Source organism: Natator depressus, chromosome 1 (genome assembly GCF_965152275.1).
Source record: "Natator depressus isolate rNatDep1 chromosome 1, rNatDep2.hap1, whole genome shotgun sequence".
NCBI lineage: Eukaryota > Metazoa > Chordata > Testudines > Cheloniidae > Natator > Natator depressus.
Genome location: NC_134234.1, coordinates 146,809,185 through 146,830,500, shown reverse-complemented (window position 1 = coordinate 146,830,500; position 21,316 = coordinate 146,809,185). Strand labels below are relative to the sequence as shown.

At 39.1% G+C, this 21,316-nt stretch overlaps 1 protein-coding gene across 6 annotated transcripts in view; it reads left to right on the top strand.

Annotated features, from left to right (window-relative positions):
• Nucleotides 1-21,316, top strand: part of DMD (dystrophin) — a 1,886,383-nt gene that overhangs the window by 661,503 nt on the left and 1,203,564 nt on the right. For all 6 annotated transcript variants that reach the window (XM_074968560.1, XM_074968534.1, XM_074968525.1 and 3 more), the window contains 2 exons: nt 4,813-4,936; nt 14,188-14,275. In XM_074968560.1, the coding sequence (XP_074824661.1) occupies nt 4,813-4,936; nt 14,188-14,275 (212 nt within the window). The remainder of the gene's footprint in view (nt 1-4,812; nt 4,937-14,187; nt 14,276-21,316) is intronic.

The window sequence follows — 21,316 nt, the reverse complement described above, 5'->3', positions numbered from 1 at the left end:
GGCTGGTTGTCAGATTGGTATCTCCCTCATCCTAAAATGCGTGACCTCAAGCACCAGTAGAAAGGAATGAAGAACAGGCCCTCTCAGTGTGCCAATTCAGAGAGAAGTATTGTGAGTAGGTCTCTGATAAATAGGGTAAAGTATACAAATGTAGTGGAGGAGCAGGAAATTAGAAATGGCGACTTGGCTGACACATTGGGAATTCAACCAAGGGCCTCCAGAGCTAAAAGAAGAGCTTATATAGTTTGAACTAAAGAGACAAAGCTCCCTAGTTGGGGACTATAAAAACTCATCCCCTTTATGGAGTGTCCCAGAAGGGGTTCTATAGCACTCACTCGCCATTGGATTACACAGACAGTTACCAGATTTGCCTGTTACTTTGGGGTATGCTCATTTATTAGGTTTCAGAGTAGCAGCCGTGTTAGTCTGTATTCGCTAAAAGAACAGGAGGACTTGTGGCACCTTAGAGACTAACAAATTTATTTGAGCATAAGCTTTTGTGAGCTACATGCATCCGATGAAGTGAGCTATAGCTCACGAAAGCTTATGTTCAAATAAATTGGTTAGTCTCTAAGGTGCCACAAGTACTCCTTTTCATTTATTAGGGTTACTCTTCTTGTGGGGGTGGGGTTCTGTAATTCTATCAATATACTGCTTGTGTCACTTGTTCTCATATGGAGCTCTACTTCTCCCTTCTACAAGTTCCCTCCCAATGGAGCTATCCTGCAGAACCCAGAATCAGAAGCACACACACACACACACACACATTAACAGAGAGCATCTGAGAGGAGCGGGTTAATCACCAATCCCAAGATGACCCCTTATATGTCCTCAGCAGGCTGGGTCGAACAGCACCTCCAAGTTGTTACTCTCACGTGCAATGGGCCCCACACTGGAAGAGAGTACGTCTGAGCAGGCTGGGTCGAGCAGCACTTCCAAACTGCCACCCTCACATGCCCCAAGTTCAGCATTTCCCTATCCCCATTTTCACATTACAGTTGTTCTGGTAGTGACCCACTGGATTAGAAAACCCCACAGGATTTTTGGGCACTGCAGGGATCTTTAGCTTAGGTATGAGGAGCGTTGCTGCAGAGAGAGACAGAGAAGCAACCAGCTTAACCATGAAAGTTATTTATTGTCAGGTAATAACCACAGAAGGGGAGCCAAACAAACAAAACAGTTATAATATTAAATCTAACTTAAATTTGATTACAAAACTCAGGTTTAGAAAACTATAACTGATCTCACAAGTCAGGGTCAGAAGGCTGTACCTAAAAAGAGAGAGAGAGTGTGTTAGGTTCTCACCACTCCGTGAAGCTTGAATCGATGGGGGATCCCAGGTGGTGGTGGTAGCTGTGGGTCCAGAGTGCTGGAGACAGGCAGAGCCCCCAGCACGATCAGTCAGGAGAAGATGAAGTCGCAATGGAACTGATACAGATTTTGGATCCAGGCATCAGAGCACTTACTTGCGCATGGGTAGGGGGTTTTGTAGAGAGAGAATAGTGGTTTAAGGGAGAAAACTAGATTTGTTTGTGGGTAAACTGATGGCTCTTGGGAGTGTACCAAAGTTATTTTGTTCAGGCTAGACAAGAGGAACTGATGATTCCTGGCTATGGGCAATGTTCCTTTGAGGGAGCTCACAATGCAATTAGGCAGCTTCAGTATTTTGGATACCAATAAAGAATTTATTACTAGAATTGGTCTGATAACTACTGAGCTGGGTGTGTGCAGGCATGGGTTCATTAACATCTAGAGCAGAGATTCCCCATCATACAGTTCTTTCCTGGTCCCAAAGTTCTGTGTGGTTTTTGCTTTGGAATCTCTGTTCTTCATTCTGTATGCTAATGGGGATGCCTTCCTGTCCTTTCTTTGATGCAAATAAGGCTAGGGGAGTTTCCTTAATCCTGTTACCCTTGTCGGAAGGGGTGTAGGTGTGTCTTCCACTACCTTTTCATTGCTTTTTGTAAGTCTTTCTTCTGATTGGCTTTGGTTCAAGCAGAAGCTGGGAAGGGGGACACAGAGGTAACAAGACACAATATTCAGAGGTGCTGTATAGAAGTGCCCTTTCTGCTTACACTACTTCTCTCTGAATTATCACATATACTAAAAATACCCGTTGTTCGTCCCCTTACACTGGTGCTTGAGGTCACCCATTTTAGGATGAGGGAGATCTCAATCTGACAACCAGCCAGATGTCGTCATGGATTAAAATTATGCTGCTTTATTGACAGCAAAAGTGAAGTGCTAGCAAGCTATATTAATGTCACACCCGCTGATTTACATATGTACTTGGACCTACTACTCTACTGCAAGCCACAGATTTTCACTGGGCCTCAGCTCAAAATGGTTGCATATGCACTTCCATGGCATTCAAGTTATGAGCCTATATGTGTGGAAGTTTGAATAGCTCATGCTCATAAATTCCCAAATGATCTTGCAATTTTAATGTGCCTATACATACAGTGTAACTTTCAAAATAGCCCTCATTTCCTGCACATAAATAAATAAATGCTTAATACAAAAGGTTGGCTTCTACAAAATGTTTTTGAAAATCAAGACTATAATATTCCTTTAAATAAACCAATGGCAATCTCAGTTTAGACTAAAAATTGCCTTGCCTTGTTGGAGATAAGGCATTCAAATTAGACTGTCAAGTGATTTAGATAATTTTGCTTTATGGGCTCAGATACTCCAGTGACAATGCATTCAAAATGTCTGGATAGATAACTGTCGGACCATATTTTCTTAATTGTTATTACTTGTTATTTTTGTTATGATAGCATCCAGGAGCCCAAATCGGGATCAGGGCTCCTCTCCTCTGTGTTCAGTGCTTTACAAGTACACAGTAAAGGCAGTCTCTTTTCTGAAGAGGTTAAAATCTAGATTAAGACATGACACATGTGGGTGTAACAGACAATTGGAAGGAATAGGCATGGAGGAGAGGCTAAATGAAAAATTCTATAATTCATGTATTTATGTGCACAGGTAGTTTTGAGTCATTCAATTACTTTTTTGACTTTTGAAATATCAGTAAACAAATGATAGATATCGAAGGTCGCTGCTGGTCATCTACCTAGTCGTCATCAATTGGCAGTTTCCAGCAGGCATCACAGTAGATGTGGGTCTTGAAGAAAGATCTGGGAGAAACGGGAGAGATTTTACTGACTAGCTCAGAAAAGTGTGCTATGCATAAGAAACAGCATAGAAGAAAGTGTGAAGATGCTTGTGGGAGAGTAGGTAAATGGGATCAAGGCAGAGTTCGTGAAATTGAATTGGTGTCTGAGAGTCATAAGATACAGAAGTAGGTAAGTAGAAAGGAACTAAGTTGTGAACTGCCTTAAAGGTAAAGTTTGTATTTGATTCGCTGGAAGGACTAACACCAGGTGACACGGTTAGAACAGAAGGCCGGGAGCGTGGCCTCAGCAGTAGAGTTTTGAACAGAGCTGATAAGCGGTAAGGTAAAAGGGAGAGAGGTGAGGATGGTTGAGAAAAAGGAGTTGCAGTAATGAAGATAAGGGATGGTAAAAGCTGATACAAAATTTCAAATGGTATAGATAGAGTGTAAAGGTCAGATCTTCGACATACTGTGGAGTAAGAATCCCCAAGATCTGAATACAGCCAGGCGGTGTTAGGCTACAGAGAGAAGGTAGAGTAAAAGACAGCACCTTGGTTAAGGGTGGTGGCATGGAGGATGACAGACACTCATTCTGCAGCTGGAAAACCAAAGCATGCACACTACTTAAGGGAAAGAATTTCAGAGACAATAAATTACTAAGTTTTTAAATATATGCCAAGCAAAGGCCCATTTTAAAGTCAGGGAATTATTTAGAGAAATTGTCTGAAGTGATTTGATTTTGGGTTCTATAGAGCAGCTGCTTCAGTCCCAGTGCTTTTAAATCTACACAGACTCTCCTTGCATTCTCTCTCCACCTGTGTTGGCAACAGCACTGGAGAGGGAGTCAAATCTTGAACCTATTGTGTAGAGACTAAATCAGCTTGCAGCTTCATGACTCCTCCACGCTTCACAGAAAATTAGGTCCCTACACATAATAAAACTGGTCCTAAATGCACCTTCATTTTGAACTCCTCTCTTTCTGAATGAGAAAAGGTGAATCAGTGTTGCAGGGGATGGTGAAGAAATAAAATCCATTTAAAAAAACAGCTATAAAACAAAGTACTGAAAAGTCTGTGGGGTGGGAACACAGGGAAAATAATTCCACATGGTACTAAATTTTTAATTTCTCAACTTTGCACAATGTTGTTTTTTTAAAGGTCAGCTGACTGGTAATTAGAGCTAACATAAATCAGTTGGGAAAGACTCCCTCCCTCCTTCGGACTGTATCCTTCATATCAGCTCAGTAGAGGGTAGAATCAGAACCTTTGTGGTATGAATGCTACAAGTGCATCTATAAATTGTCTCCTCCCTAATTGAGACAGTAGGGGTTTTGCAAAGCTTTTCTTAGCTGTGAAAGTCATTCTTTGCATATTTTACAAAAGAAGTCAGCTCATAAATCTGGAAACCTGGATGCGAAAGTGGAGTTGTCTGTTCAGTAGACAGATTAGTGTAAAAAAACTAGGAAGCATTTGTAGGTTTACAAAAGGGCTCCTAAGTTTTACAGTTGACAGTTTTATGTGGTATCTTCTGGAATGCAGCCTACCTAGAACTTCTGTTTCTGACGGCAATCACCACTTTTTTTCATATTTAATTCATAATTAAGGTTGAAACACCTGGTATAACATCTTTGCTGTGGTTGTTAATTTTAAAGGTTTTATATCGAAAGAAAAAATTTCTTTTATTTCTCTATATCTTAGGTTTGACGTTGATACAACAGAACTACACAGTTGGATGACCCGCTCAGAAGCTGTACTTCAGAGTCCCGAGTTTGCAATATATAGAAAAGAAGGCAACCTGTCAGACCTCAGAGAAAGAGTCAATGTAGGAAAATATACTCTCATATTTGTTTGTCAATTTGTATTAATTTTTCAAAATACTTTCAAAGTCCAAATCTAAAAAAGTTGAACTGTAGATTGGCAAACACTGATTGACCATACACAGCCAAATTTTCAGAATTGCTCATTAATTTTGTGTGTCCCAGATTCTGGCTGGCAGCTTGATATATGTTGTGCCTGAGGTGGTGTTGACCCATACATCCAAGTCCATACACTTTTAACTTGTACTACAGATTTGTACAAGTCTAAATAAAAGCAGAATCAAGCTTTATATACAGTACATTATGTATACAACCATACTACTACTCTTTTCATTCTAGTATTTTTATGTTAGTATCACATATTAAAAAGCAAAGTCATATTATACTGTATGTAAAGGAAGAATCAGTATTTCTTTCTAGTAATAGTGTTCTAGTAAAGATCCCAAATATTAAAAATCATAATGCTCAGCTGAATTTAAACAAGTCTGGCCATGGTAGCATGGAACACTTGAAAAATTATTCTTTAATCTCCTACGGCCTCAGTGATGATTTTGCAGTGTGTAAGCCATAACAGTGTGTGTGGTTTTTCACACACACTGAATTTAGTCTGTTAAACACTACAATATTTGAATACTAGGAAATAATTTGATTTTTGAAAACAGTTGCAAAAATTATCTGCTTTATTCTGAGTATGAGAAGGAGAAATCCATGTCTAGCTAGCTATTACACTCAAAGCCCATGGTATTTTACAAATGTGTTTGTTTAAAAATTAACAAAGATAAATTCTTCCTCCATGTACTGCAAATGGAACAAGATTACCAACACTAAATCATTTCTGCTATATGTTTGTCTTCCCGTCTGTCTCTCCATCTTAAATCAGCTCTGATAAGATGAAGGAACATTGAATTTCAGCCCTCAAGAAGTATATATTCAAAAGTTTCTTGTTATCTCACTTACCTTGCAGTGGTTTGTGTTTAATCAATAGTCTCCATAGCAATACTGGAAGAAAGCACTGAGTAGTTTGCGGTATACTGAGTGCAGCTCTCTGATGCCACCTGCTCATCTTTGTGTACTTGGAAGTAGGACTAATAATTATATGGTAAATGATTTTTACTCTGACCATTTTCTATCTGCTCCATGAAATGTGCACATATTAAAAATAAAACTGGCGTGCTACATGCAGAAGATGTGATGGATGCAGGCATTCAGATACTAGAGTGATGGGGACAATTTAATTCATAAAGAGAGAGACACTTTTGGAGTGCTTCACACATTATACTATTGGGTTTTTTAAATAACTGAAGGTTCCTTTTGTTTCCATTTTTAGGAGCATAACCACCTCAAAGTTGGCAAATTAGCTCTTGCCCAGACCTTTGTAATTATTCTGAACACTTGCACACTCAGATACCCTTAGCCAATAAGATGTTCCCCTTCCTAATATCAGTTTTATAATACTTTATAATAACCTTAAGGGATTCAGGAGCCATGGTTCGTTCACTTCCCTCCTCCTTTCCTTCCTGTGCTCCTAAGGAGGCGGTGATCTGTGTCCCTGCAAGTGAGAGATGGAGGTAGGTGAACCCCAGACCTGCTTCTGCTCCCAACTGGGGTTCCCAGCAGCTCTTGCCCCAGACTCTAGTCGGGCTCCTATACTTGCTCCTCTTTTGTTGATGGTGAGGCAGAGTTTGGGGGTGGGAGGCCAGTAGCAGCGCCATCTTTTCAGATCTTTGCCAAAAAATGTATATGATTACATGGGAGTGTGCTGGATTGGACTCAGGCATGGTCCTCCCCTCCATTTTGGTCCCCCCAGATACTGTAACATTGGAAGTTGGGTTCAAGGGATTGGAGACAACCGGATCTTTCAGATCTTCCATAGATGACCTTAGAAAGTGAGTAGCAGCATGATTGAGAAGCTTGTTTCCAATTACTTGTGCTGGAAAACAGTGCAGAGAAATCTTTTTCTGAGATCAAAGATCGGGATGCAGGATAGAAAAAAAATGGAGGACTTCCTCTTCTAAAAAGAAATGGGAGAAATAACAAACATCATCATCCCATGTTAACACTGAAAATCTTTTTTATAAAGACCACAGCTGAGTTAGGGTTGGAGGAACATCTTTATTTTTAAAAGTTTACATTTTGCCATGAGTAACTGCACATTTAAGGGTCTACAAGTTGCAGGTGCCAAAAAGGCTCGACCTCCTTTAGTCAGTATCAATATAGGTGAGATAAATAAAGTGGGGGGTAGCTCCCTTCAATGGACATCCAGCCAGCCAGCAAGCTGTAAAATCCCTCTTGGTAGCTGTTTTAAACCCTTTACAAGTAAAGCAAGTAAAGAAGTCCCCCAGGTAAAGAGAAAAGAAAAAGTGGGCACCTGTCCAAAAGAGCCAATGGGAAGGCTAGAACTTTTTAAAAAGGGGAAAGAAACTTTCCCTTTGTCTGTTGTTCTCTGGGCTGCAGAAACATGGAGCAGCAATGCTATAAGCAGAAATGCTGTGTAAGGTTTGAACCACGTATGAAAAAGTATTTTCCATACCTAGAAGGAAAAATTTGAATAGGGAATGTTTAGTTAGACGCTATCAGGTTCTCTCTTTATTTTGGCTTGTGGCTCTCCTCTGTGCTAACCCCAGATGCTTTTGTTTGCTTGTAACCTTTAAGCTGAAGCCCCAAAAAGCTATTTTGGGTGATTAATTTTTTGGAATTACTCTTTTAAAATCTAGCAAAAGCCTAAATTCCAAATGTATTTTCTTTCTCTTTGTTTTTTATAAAATTTACTTTTCTTTAAAAAAACAAACAAACAAACAAAAAACCAGGATTGGATTTTTGGTGTCCTAAGAGGTTTGTGCATATGCTGTTTGATTAGCTGGGGGTAACAGCTAATTTCCTTTGTTTTCTTTCTCAGCTCTTCCCCAAAGCGAGGAGGGGGAAGTGAAAAGGGCTTGAGCATACCCCACAGGGAGGAATTCCCAAGTGCTCCTTCCTGGGTCCAAGGGGTTGTTTTTGTTTTGTTTTGTTTTTGATTTGCATTTGGGTGGTGGCAGCATTTACCAAGCCAAAGTCAGAGAAAAACTGTAACTTTGGGAGTTTAATTCAAGCCTGGAGTGGCAAGTATTAATTTAAGAATCCTTGTGGGCCCCCACTTTCTGCACTCAGAGTGACAGAGTGGGGATTCAGCCTTGACAACAGGGGAAACTTTTAAAGATAATTGGTGATAGCTAGCAGCTGAAATCTGTACTGGACACTGCTCAGCTGCTGGCAGAAGTAAAGTCAGGGAAAGTTTTTAAAAAAACAGATTCGAAAACCTGCCTGTACTTGATTTTTTTCAGACACAACATCTCTCTCCTTGGAAATGGAAGCAGAGGTGGGAAGTGGCAGCCAGCACCTTAAATTAACAAGAGCTTTCACAACTGCTGGCTGCCAGTTCTCACTTTTATTTCTGTGGAAATAAGGGTCAGAACAAGGCAAAAATAAGATGATGGGATATGGGCTGCCTGCTGAAATGTGCATCTCCAGAGTCAAAAGTCAGCTATTGACTAGGACTATTTAATTACAAATGTTAAGACAAAAAAGACAAACATTATAGAAATGATGATTCAATGAGGCTGTCTGTATATATTTATTATACTGTTACACACACACACCTGTAAATATATATAGGTATGCATATGCATGTGCATATGTACATACACACTTGGTTTGTGCACACACAGAACAGAGAGAGATTATGGATCTGATCCAAAGTCCACTGAAGTCAATGGGTATCTTTTTATTTTGGCCCTATATGGCGCTTTATCAAAAATACATGGTTATGTGGTATGAAGGTTTCATTATGGGATGACCATATAAGTAATGTACACAATCTAAAATGGATGCCAATAAAATCTTTTACTCCATTCCACCCCTTCATGAATTCTGTATGTGACATCTACATTACAGAAAACAATTTTAGCAATGCTTTAAAGTGTTCCTTGTTCAGCCATAATGACAGGTTCCTTTGTTACTGTGAATCCGAATGAATAGTGCTTAGGTGAAGAAAATAATGAAAATTAACTAGACGGAAAACTTCCGGAAAAAAGAAGTCCAAGGTTGAGAATATATATCCGTAATTTAACAGTAAAAATCTTTACAATGATGTAGTTAGTGAAGAAAATAACATTTAGAAGCCTGAAAATTCAGAGTTTAAAGTTAAACTTACCAGAAACCCAAACTTTAGCAAGTATGGGAGAGTTCACAAAGTACAATGCTCAAACCACTTAAATTTAGCTCCTTAGCAATCTCAAGCTCCTAAATTATCTTTTTTCCTTTTATAGCTGCCTTTTATAGCTACTTTACAGATATACTGTGTTTGGATCAAAACCTTTTTTAAAGAAGTTGAACTCTGTAGCTTAGGACTTGTCCTCACAGCTTTGTACGCAACACTGTACATTCACACCCTGGCTTGCCATGCACTGACTGACTGTAGACAAGCCCTAGGATTTTGAACAGAAACTCTCATTGTGCAGCTTGCTGCTGGTGTGTCAAAACTGGGAATCAGACAGCAGCGATTTAAAATTTGTTTAATGTTTCCATTGTAGACATGGTAATGCTGCATGTAATGATCTTGGATAATTGGTTACCAAATAAAATCATATGATTCAATAGTAACCTCATAGTTTTGCAGGATTGGGCCTGCCTGATGGAGAGTGGAGAATGACTCCCTACATTGCTGTTGACCAAATCAAGGATTTTTAATTTTTAAAGTGTTTTTGTGAACAGTGCCTGACATACCGCTGTATAATTAAGAATAAAGGATTTTAAATGTTGGTTGTGATCAGATGAAGCTATTATATATGAATAAGATACTGTAGTCTGATATTCTACTTTGATCAGATTAGCATGAAGGGGCATGAATCGTTGTCTCACTGTGTGGGTATAGCATGTTGTGTAGGACTGAAGTGTTCTACTGCTGACTAGAAAATAGATGCGCATGGTTTTTGCTAGTATCACATATCTTTTTAAAAGCCAATAAAGTACTTACAAAAATAACCACACAAAAAGAGGACTGTCAAGTAAAGTTGACTGGAAAATCAGAATTTTTCTTGCATTTCAAATTTTCCATTGGAAACTCCAGTTTTTCCTGTAGGAAATTTCAGAAGTGTGGGACAAGTGTGCTTTTTGCTCACTTCCCAGTACTTACTGTTTCCCAACTTTTTCCAGTGGCACCAGCTGGTAAACAGGAATGAAAAGTGGGAAGGCAAGGAAAAAAAAAAACACATTTCAATTTTAGAAGTAACATGTTCACATTTAAATTTTAACACACTACATAAATGTGCAAGTGTTAATGTTTCTCTCAGTCACACTTTCAGTATTTTGTTACTGATTGCCAACTGGCAGAAGTTGGAAAACAATAATGCATGGGAAAGCAGGGTTTTCCACACTTGGACTTTTTTCACAGCTTTTTCTAATTGAAGAGTAGTCAGAAGGTGAGGCAAAATTTGCATTTTAAAATAGAAAAATGCTTAAGGATATTTTCCCACAAATGTTTTGTTTCCAAAATGTTTTATTTTTCCAGAAAAATATTGAAAGATGAAAAATTGATTGACAATATTTTTGTGTGAAAAATATAGATTTTTTTTAAAAAATAAAGCCCTATTTTCCAATAGAAAAAAAACTTTCCCTCAGAAAATGTTTGACTACTGCAGTTGTTAAGGTTCTGATGTGTAGCACTCAAAGGTTTGGAAATGCCAAAATTAAGGTTTTCTGCACAACCTCAACCTCAAACCACTTGTGTAGTGAATAAGCCTTGGGTCCAGAAGAGTACTACCTCAATCATGACAGAAGATGAGAAATGCATAATGAATGAAGGAGGGTTGAAGAGGTAAATGAGAGGGGTGTTGACAGGACCCCCTGCCTTATTCAGTGCAGGGATGGGTGATGCACCATTTATGAGTCATGGGGAAATAAAGTATGAGGCTAACCATAAATATTTAAGTTATTTCAGTCACTGTGCACTGTTGAGCCTGCAGAATTAATAATGATGGGACCTGTGGAAAAATGTGATCATGTATTTAAAAATAATCTCAAAGTATCTCAAAATGCATACACACAAGGGAGCAGAATTCATGTTGTGTAGGCCACCTTTACTTTGGCATTTCCAGACTTTTGAATGCAACCTTAACATTATATTTATCAGCTTTTTGTATGGATACACATGCACATGGGGGGGGGGGCAGTGACACACACGCCACTCACGTGGCAATTCTAGCCATGTGAGAAATTAATACAGGTGGTTCCTCAGTTCATCATGCAACTTTGACTATTTCATCTACCCTCTGCTCCTTAATCCATCACTTATGGGACTTATCCTTCCCCCCGCCCCCAGTCAGCTTTTAAAAAGTCACTTTAAAAAACAATCAGCCTGCCAAGATGATGACAATTATTATTTATTTGGATTGCATTGTCACCTAGGAATCCCCCCACCCAATTGTGCTAAGTACTGTACATATATCTAATGAAGAGAAAGTCCTAGGAGTTTACAATCTCAGAATAAAATAGACAACTGATGGATATAGCAAGGAGCTGGGGGGAGCACGAGGTAACAGTGGGACAATACTAATCAGCATTGATAAGCAGCAGTAAATGTTTGCTCCTTTTGCCCCCAAAATACTACCTCTATTCAGGACCTCAAAAGGTGAAATTTGTCTTGGGCTAGTGACATGTTTTCTATAGATGTAAAAATGTAAGAACTATGAAAAGTCTGTTATCTTCTGGAAACAGGAACTTTTTATCATATGGAAGGGGAGTTTCTGAACTTTCCACTGGGACTCACAGTATTTGTGTCTGGCCTTGGAAGGTTCAGGATCACAGACTTAAATGCCTTGTCATTTTTATGCTTAGAAAAATCAATATTCTATATATAAATACATAAAAATCTATATAAATCATCTATATATAGATTAGAGTAGTTTTTATGGTTCCTTCTGGGCTCTTTACAGTTAGACCAATGGTAACTACATCACCTGGCTTTACAGGCAGAGTGAGACCCACCCCACCCCCCAAAAAAAAAATCCCATGTCCATTTTTAAAGCTCTCTAAAGTGCATTTCTACAAAAGTTTTTCTGTAATTTATGTGGCATATATATACACAACACATGATGGTGTGGTATAAAGATTTTATTTGTACTTGTTAGGAATGACGCATGCGAGCCATGAGTGAGTAATGCAGTCATCTTAAATTCATTCTGATAAAACCTAGATACCACATCACACTATCATGCATCAGTCCATAACTTCTCTGTGTGTGTATAATGTACAAATAAATGTATAATAAAACATATGCTTACCAAAGTATTCCCAAATTTAATTCCTCACTAAATATCAATTCTCATCTTCATTTTTTAAGATACATTATTTGCACAAAATTAGATTGATATAAGTATTTCTAAAATTTGCACATTGTTACAGTGGACGTTTAAAATTATTAAAATGCATGATGAAATACCTATTATAATAGGTAGCAACTATGTGTATATATAATTCACAATAAAACATAGAATGAGATAGTTTTAGGCCTTGGGTATGTGTGAATAGAACTGTGTGAGGCTGTAGAAGGTGGCTCTCTGAAGCCCCACGCCTGATATAAGATGTTCACAGTTAGGCTCTCTCTGCTACATTAGCATCACTGGGGATTTTTGCATGGTCAGATTCTGTCTTTATATATCCCATTGTAGAATCAGGGCTTAAATTCATTTTTAAAATATACATTTGTACTTTCCAATTTCCTTTTTTTTTCCCCCCAAGCCATTCATTTTGATACAAAAATATGCAAAATCCCCAAATTTTCAGGTACAGTGAAAAGAATTTTTCTCAAAGTCCATTTTTACGGTGTATTATTCTGTGTTAGCATGATGATTTTGAAGTGAGAATCCACTTTGAATTAATTTGAGGCATTTTGAGCATTGCTGTTGTTAATTCACCCACTGGTAGTTGTGATATACAAATTAGGTGTTTTCTCAACAGAATAGTATTGGTATTACTATTTAATGCACTAATTATCTCTGTTAAAATAAATGCATTTTAAAAAGATATTTCAAGTCCAGTATCACTTTAAAAAGTGTGTTTATGTATACTTATCTATATAAATAAGGAGTGTAATGTTAGTCATCTAAATCTATACTTAGGTATCAAGTTGTGAGGGCTCTCTACGCTTTTTATAGTCAGGCCCCTTAGAGTATGTCTTCACTGCACGTTCAGCATGAGTGATCAGCTCCTGGGTGGGACCAGCCACACTGCAAAGTCCAGCTTGGGTTACTGTGTTCTCACTGGTGCTGCACTCACCTGTGTGAGGCATTAGGACTTCTGGATGTATATCTCAAGGATCTTTTGTGATGCAGTAAGATGAGCCTCTCTGATTATTTCCCACTGAATCTTGGTAGAACTTGTCTGACCTTCTGGGCACATGGGGAAATTGTGGAAAGGCATTGGAGAACTATCAGCACTTGAATGATTAGCCTGCATCCTTCTGCAACATGGGCAGGTTACTAGCCTAAATACAAGCAGATTGTAAACCATACCCCAGCTATTGCAACTAGCCCAGATTGAAAACACTACTAAATTTGGGTAAGAAGGTTTTGTGTGTGGATGAGCGGGGGGCTAGGGACAATACTTGAATAGAAGTTCTAGTTAATTCAGCAGTGAAGTCATACCTTAAATATACCTAAATACGGATTAGGACATCCAACTTTAGCCATGTAAGTTTGAAAAGGTTGGCTAATACATAGTAAGCAAATAAGTCAAAGCCATATGGGATGAATCCTGCAGTGCTCTGAGCAATCCTGTGATGGGCTATGCACCCTCCACTCATATCAAAATCTGTGGGAACTGAGGTCACACAGCCCTGTGAAGGATCAAGTTTAATATTTCTCTATAGGAAACCTATTGAACAGACAATTTTTTCATTCTCTGATCCTGGGCTTTGAACAATTTGGATTCTATATATAAATACCTGTGTGTTGTTTGTCTATAAAGTACCTACATGTATTTTTTATCAAATAATCTTGTCATGCTTGCACGTAGAAATTTATGTATTCAACCTTGCTTTCCTAAAGTTATGTGGCCAGAAGCATATCCAACTTTGTGTGATTTGTTCTGTTGCCAAGTCAGGAGGTGAGCCGGGCGATTTTACAGGGTAAAAAGATTTCGTGGCCGTAGAAGATGTACAGATTAATTATTTGGTGTCTTCAAAATCTCTGTCTAAATTCTCACCTTTCCTGTCATGCTACAGGCCATCGAGCGAGAAAAGTCTGAGAAGTACAGGAAACTGCAAGACACCAGCAGATCAGCGGAGGCCTTGGTGGAACAGATGGTGAATGGTAATGATATGGGGGTTGAATTAGATGATAATCTTAGGGATGGAATAAATACACAAGAATTCTGTTAGGAAAGCACTTTCTGAATGGAATGGTAAGTTAATTTTGCTTTATATTTTTGTCACTCTGTCTGGAGTGACCCACCACTGAGAGAGCCAGTTTCAGGTCACCTTGTTAGAAAACAGTACAGAAACCCCAAACTGACTGTATATGCTATAATTAGATTTCACCAAGCCCGTAACAAATGTGCACTCCTGGATTACTGTATTAGTCTTACCATGGAGCCACAGACAGTCCCCTTAGGCTCTCCCGCCCCTCTTTACCACCCAGACAAGCTGGACTTTGTGATGAAAGGTTATTAAAAGAAAACATCACCTCACAGGTTACTCCCAACCTCAAAGGCTCAGTCACCTGAGGTCAATGGATACTCTGGATCTCACACCAAAGACAACGCTGACAGCCAATTTCTCTAGTAAACTAAATAAAGGTTTATTAGCTAAGAAAAAGAAATCGGTTATTGAGAGGTTAAAACAGGTAAAATACATTAACAGTTGAGTCAAAGTTTGTAAATCCAATATGATAGCAGAGATGTAGTGATGGGATCTCGGGCCATTTATTCAGTATTCCACCCTGTTATAATCCAAAACAGTTCAGAGATACAACATCGCTCCCTGGATCCATTCTTATAGCAGTTTGCCCTGGAAAGCAATCTGGCAAGTATCTCCATCACAGCATGGACTTTTTGTCTGTTGACTAAATGCAGACTGTGGATTTCCCATTGTTGAACACTATGACCCATGCTTTGAAATTAGTATGCTTCTTCATTTACAGTTCCAAAGCTTCAATTCTGTTTGATGGGCAGGCCAATTACAGATGCATATATAATGCATTTTGTTACAGGAATCCAAATAATCTTTCATTCGTTTTCATGAAGTTTAAACATCAAGCAAATACACCTTTGATCTAGGATTATCTAATTACAGGGTATACATAATGTAACAGAAGAAGACAACAGAATACAGATAGGTGAAAACAATACAAACAACATCTCCTTTTGATCTCTTCTAACAAGTGAATTGGCTTGAACATGCTATGACCTTTTACCATTTCTTTGATATTCAAGCATAAGTGAACTGCCCTATTGCTCTAGCCTGAGCTGTTAAAATCACAATTTTCTTATTATTTTTTAATGTTAGAGCTATTCATTGGAAAGGGGTGGAAACAAAAACAGAACTTTAACACCATGAAAGGAAATGTAGCAAACTATAATGCTCACAATAGTGCACTATGTGTTGTTAGTCAGTTCTGCACAGAAACTAGGATTCAAATCTTACTTTCTGACTATATTAAACTTTTGAAGAGACCATAGTTCATTTGAAATTATTTCAGAGAGCACGAGCTTTGAATATAGTCACAATTCTTAGACATTTTGAAAATTAATCATATCTGATTATATGGCTTTTGCAATATTTTATATTGTAGCAGAGTACAGAGAATTCTAATTATACTTTGGAAGAGATTTCTGTTGTTTAAAAATTCAAATGTAATGGTTTATCCAAATTTCAGATTAAAAAAAAAAACCACCTTATTTTACTTTGTAATGGGGTTCACTCACCACTCTGGCACCTCCTGGTGGTTGTCTTTGGAATTAGCTCTATATCGTAGTGTGCCCTCTTCGGGTAGTGCCATACCACCGTCACTCCTGCTCTAGGACCCATGTCTTTCCAAGGACAGCAGCATCCTCTTCAGCGACACAGCCCTCCGGCCGTGCCTCACACTGTGCTCCCCACTTCCAGAGGACCTGAAGTCTGCTGTTCAACCACTTCCTTTAGTGGCTATTGCAGCGAATTGTCTGGCCACTTCCTCGTGGCCCCAGCATCCTCTTTTCCCTTGCCTCAGGGCCTCAGCCTGCAAACCCCAGCAGCCAGCCAGGAGCTCTCTCTCTCCCAGTCCATGCTCCCAACACTCTCTCAGCTCTCCAGAGACACACTCCTTCCTCCCTGGGCTTCCAGCAGACAACTATCCTCCTCTGCAATTTCCTTTTTATATGGGCCTGCTTGGCCCTGATTAGCTGCTCCCCTCAGCCCTTCTCTGATTGGCTGCCTCCTTAGGGCTCTATTAACCCCTTAGAGTCCCATGTGGGGCAGAAGCCCGATCACATACTGATGATTGAATTTGTCAAATTTCCTGTTAATTTCCAGACTTGACTGATATGTTGTGAGCTTTTAGATTTTATTTTCTAGGAAAAGAAAAAGGTTTTATTGTAAAACAGGAGAAATATACACTGAAGAAAAACTGCAGTGGTATGTGTTTTTGAGTGCAACTTGACAAACTAGAACCAGAAATTGTCATCTTTGTTACAGCAAATAATTCCCAGCACTACAATAAAATCTACAAACAATTCTACTAGTAACTAGGGGCAGATTCTGCTATGCTGACCCACCTTAATTTGTGGATAGTCCCACTGATGAAATGGAATTATTTGTCAAATATGATTGTAGTAATGAAAATAAGGAGGGCAGACTCTGGACCTAAGTGGGTTGAATGTTATGTTCTTCCTTTACTACCATTTTCATGCAAACAAAATATAAATAGCTTGCAACTTGGTGTTTGCTCAAGTATCTCAGTTTAGTGTTCATTAGTTACTTTATTATATAGTGGTTGAACATGGTAAATTAAATATTGGAAAACAATAATGACAATAAAAAGGCTTTCTTAACTGTGGTTCTCAACAGTACAAGCAAGGATGCAGTATCGTGGAGGAAGCTGTTAGACAAATGCTTACAGTCAAAACTGGCAGCATTAAAAGTGCTGAGTATCCACATCTGCCACTATCTTGTGGATCCATAGCTCTTCCAAAATTTTGGGCCTACACAGTGCAGTTGCAATAGAGCTGACATTCAACAAGTTCAAAATTAGTTAAGGAACTAACTACAAAGGAACTACTACCAGAGAGTGGAGTGTAAAATTGAATGGGTTGCTATTTGAAGTTGCAGGCTTTCTTTAATTGTTATGATAAACAGCAGAGAACTTAACTTCACAAGTGAATAAAATACTAAATTGCCATGCTAACCAAATGTCAATGAGCCTAGGTAGTTGTGGAGTCATCCCAGCATCAGTGTATAGGCACAGTACCTCAAGCAATGGCCCTGACCTGCCAAGTTGTCATAGATTTCAAGGATAGACAGATTTTAATGGTCTAATTCCTAAATACAAGGAGCAATGCAGAGGAAAGTCTGTGAGGCAGAACCTCAAGAAACTTCCACCCTGCTTGGGACAGAGTCCTTATCCTGACCTTTTCCATGGTTGGTCATGTACAAAATATCTATAGCAGATTTTTCTTTTAATTGGTATTAAAAATAATCGATTTGGCCTGGAAGAATACTTTCCCTGGATTGTGCAAGCCTTGTAAGGCACTATTTGCTATGTGCACATTGAGCCAATTGAGTCAAGAGTCAGGTCCATGTAGTGCAGATAAGAAAATATAAAAAATCTCCTTCTTCTATTTTGCCTCATAGCTGGGAGGAACAACACTGCACTTGACTGCCCTGGTGACAATTCCGTTTGCATTTTTTTGCTGTCTACTTTTGGTTTCAGTTGGAGAACCAGTAGCCTCAGGAACTGGTATCATGACACAACCACCTCTTTGTTCCAAAGCCTAGGTGTCAACTACACTTAGTATCAAACAGACAATCACTTCCATCTGAAATTCCCTCTTGTAACTCGTGATTCTCTGTTCCCCCCTTGCCTCCCAAAATGGTGCATGCATGCGGCTGATATTATGATGTAGTAACTCTGGTTATGAGGTCATAGTGAGAGGAAGAGGTCCAAACTCACTTCTGGCTTGGTTCTTTCATTAATAAGTAACATTTATTTATGATGATATGCTGTTTGGAGGGAGGACACTTGCCACTGTTGCTTAAAGTAGCAGCAAGGATTGTGCATAATTGTTGAAGGCGGCCCCTTAAAGACAGGATGAGGTTTCCCAAATATCAGTCTATCGGAAGGAACGTGTCTTCCGACTAGGACTTTGGCACTGAGCATGCTAGCTGTGGATCAGTGTAACTGAGCGTGGCCCTTTCATTTCTTCTGACCTCATGCTTTGCATCATGACAGTCTTGTTCCCAGGAGTACATGACTCCACCCTGGCTAGAACAACATCTTAGTTGTCTGTGTAAGGAGGAACTCTCCCTTACTGGCAATTTTAGAGGGGCAAGTACCCTTTTGGAAAAGGGAGCCGCCTTCACAGCTGTTCAGCCTGATATTTATGGAACTTCCACATACACCACAGCTGCAAAGGCAGTTCCAAAATGAGCAGAGTACAGAGTAAATAAGAAGTGCAATAATTACCACAAGGTTAAAGTGTAAAATGAGATAAGTATTCTCAGCAGAGGAGAATTAGACAGATTATTTTAACTAATCTTTTTCACTTGCTGTGAACAGGAATATGTGGCAAAGTGTTTAGTATTATATCTTGAGTAGGGAGGAAGTTAACTGTCATATGCAAACTTTTGGAATTGTAAGTACTGTGAATTTTCTATCTGTCTAAATCTTCCAATTCATTATGAGTTAATACATTTGGTATTAAATAGGATTACCTCCAGACTGGGATTGAACAAAAAACAGAAGTTTACCTCAACTCTAAGCATAAATCTCAAATTGTGTTAAACGTGTAAACTTTTTAAGATTCAGAATAATTCAGACAACTTCCCTCTCTCTCTCTGTGCCTGTTGTTGAAATCCATTTTGGGATCAGCACCTAAACTATCTGAAAATTTCTTATAGATTGTTTACTTCAAATTTCGTTAATCTGGAGTTCATTCAGAATCAAAGGTGGGACTCATAGATTTTTAGGTCAGAAGGAACCATTGTGATCATCTAGACTCTGAGCATGTGGATAAGACCTGACAGGCAGATACCTGGGAAAGAATTTTCTGTAGTAATTCAGAGCCCTGCCCAGCTAGTGTCCCATCTCCAGCAGTTGGGGATTTTTGCAAATGGCAGTCACTGATGGGCCACATGTCACCGTACGCAGTCCCATCATACAATCCCCTCTATAAACTTTTCAAGCTCAGTCCTGAAGCCGGTTAGTTTTTTTTCCCCCATTGCTTCCCTTGGAAGGTTGTTCCAGAACTTCACTCCTCTGATGGTTAGAAACCTTTGCCTATTTCAAGCTTAAACTTGTTGATGGCTAGTTTATAGCCATTTGTTCTTGTGTCCACAATGGTGCTTAATTTAAATAACTCCTCTTCCTCCCTGGTGTTTATCCCTTGGATGTATTTATAGAGAGCAATCATATCTCCCCTCAGCCTTCTTTTGGTTAGGCTAAACAAGCCATGCTCTTTGAGTCTCCTCTCATAAGGTAGGTTTTCCCTTCCTTGGATCATCCTACTCGCCCATCTCTGCACCTGTTCCAGTTTGAATTCATCTTTCTGAAACATGGGAGACCAGAATTGCACACAGTATTCCAGATGAGATCTCACCAGTGCCTTGCATCATGGTACTCATACTTCCCTTTCTCTACTGGAAATACCTCGCCTGATGTGTCCTAGGACTGTGTTAGCCTTTTTTCATGGCTGAATCACATTGATGGCTCATAGTCATCCTGTGATCAACCAATACACCCAGGTATTGCTGCTCCTCTGATAAATCCCCACTTACAGCAAAAATTGTTGTTGTTAGTCCCTAAATTCATGATGTTGCACTTTGCACTATTAAATATCATCCCATTTCTATTACTCCAGTTTAAAAGGTCATCCAGATCTTCTTGTATGATATTCCAGTCATCCTCCATATTGGCTATACCTCCCAATGTTGTGTCAGTTGCAAATTTTATTAGCACAGTGCAGTCTGGAGGAGATTCTGGTGAAGCTCCAGAGAGCCCAAGGTTTCAACAGAGCAGATGACCAGAGCTCTGTAGACAGAGTGCCATGATTAAATACCTTCCTCCTTTCCCATTAGATATATCATCACAGTGGCAGGAAGTTGTGTTTAGAGAACGTTTTTTGGATTTGGCGGAGACAGTTAGACTAGGGCCTGGAAGGAGGGAGAAATATGTGGTTGATTTGGAAGAAGAGATGCTTAATTTATTTAACTTTTAGAACCTTAACAAAATGGAAGCTCCAACTCATTTGTGGTACACCTAGTACTATTATGGCACCCAATACACAATATGTTCCTTGCAGAAATTGTTCAGTAGTATCATGTGATTACAACAATTTATCTTCTGTTCTTATAAGATCATGTTCTAGACATCCAACAAGTTAATTTATATTTATTTAAAATTTAGACCACTGGTGAAATTCATGGGCAGATAGGAAGGTGAAGAATTTAAAACATAAACCAGACAAAAATCAAAGGGTGGAAGACATCATAAGAGAGAAATGATCAGGGTAATGATGAATACATGTCTTAGTTTGTTTTTCTTTACTTTACTTCTTTGTTATTATGGAACAGAGGTCAGGTGGGGAAATAGGAACAAAAGAGTGGTGGAAAGGAAGGAATGGAAAGAGGAACACTGGAGGGAAGGATGGAGTATAGGCACTTTGAGTACAGCAATAAAAGGATAGGAATAGGTTGTGGCACACAGCCAGTCAGGAGATAGAGAATAATGTTTAGAGAAAAAACATTCTGTTGTCATCACTAGTGTCTACAGACGTCAAGGTGCTTCACTCCCACCTGATGCTTCAGGCAGGAAAATGCCTATGACGGTGATGGGAATAAGAAAAGGAGTACTTGTGGCACCTTAGAGACTAACCAATTTATTTGAGCATAAGCTTTCGTGAGCTACAGCTCACTTCATCGGATGCATTCAGTGGAAAACACAGTGAGGAGATTTATATACACACAGAACATGAAAAAATGGGTGTTTATCATGCACACTGTAAGGAGAGTGATCACTTAAGATGAGCTATTACCAGCAGGAGAGTGGGGCGGGGAGAAAACCTTTTGTAGTGATAATCAAGGTGGGCCATTCCAGCAGTTAACAAGAAGGAACAGTGCGGGGGGATGGGGGGAAATAGACAAGGGGAAATAGTTTTACTTT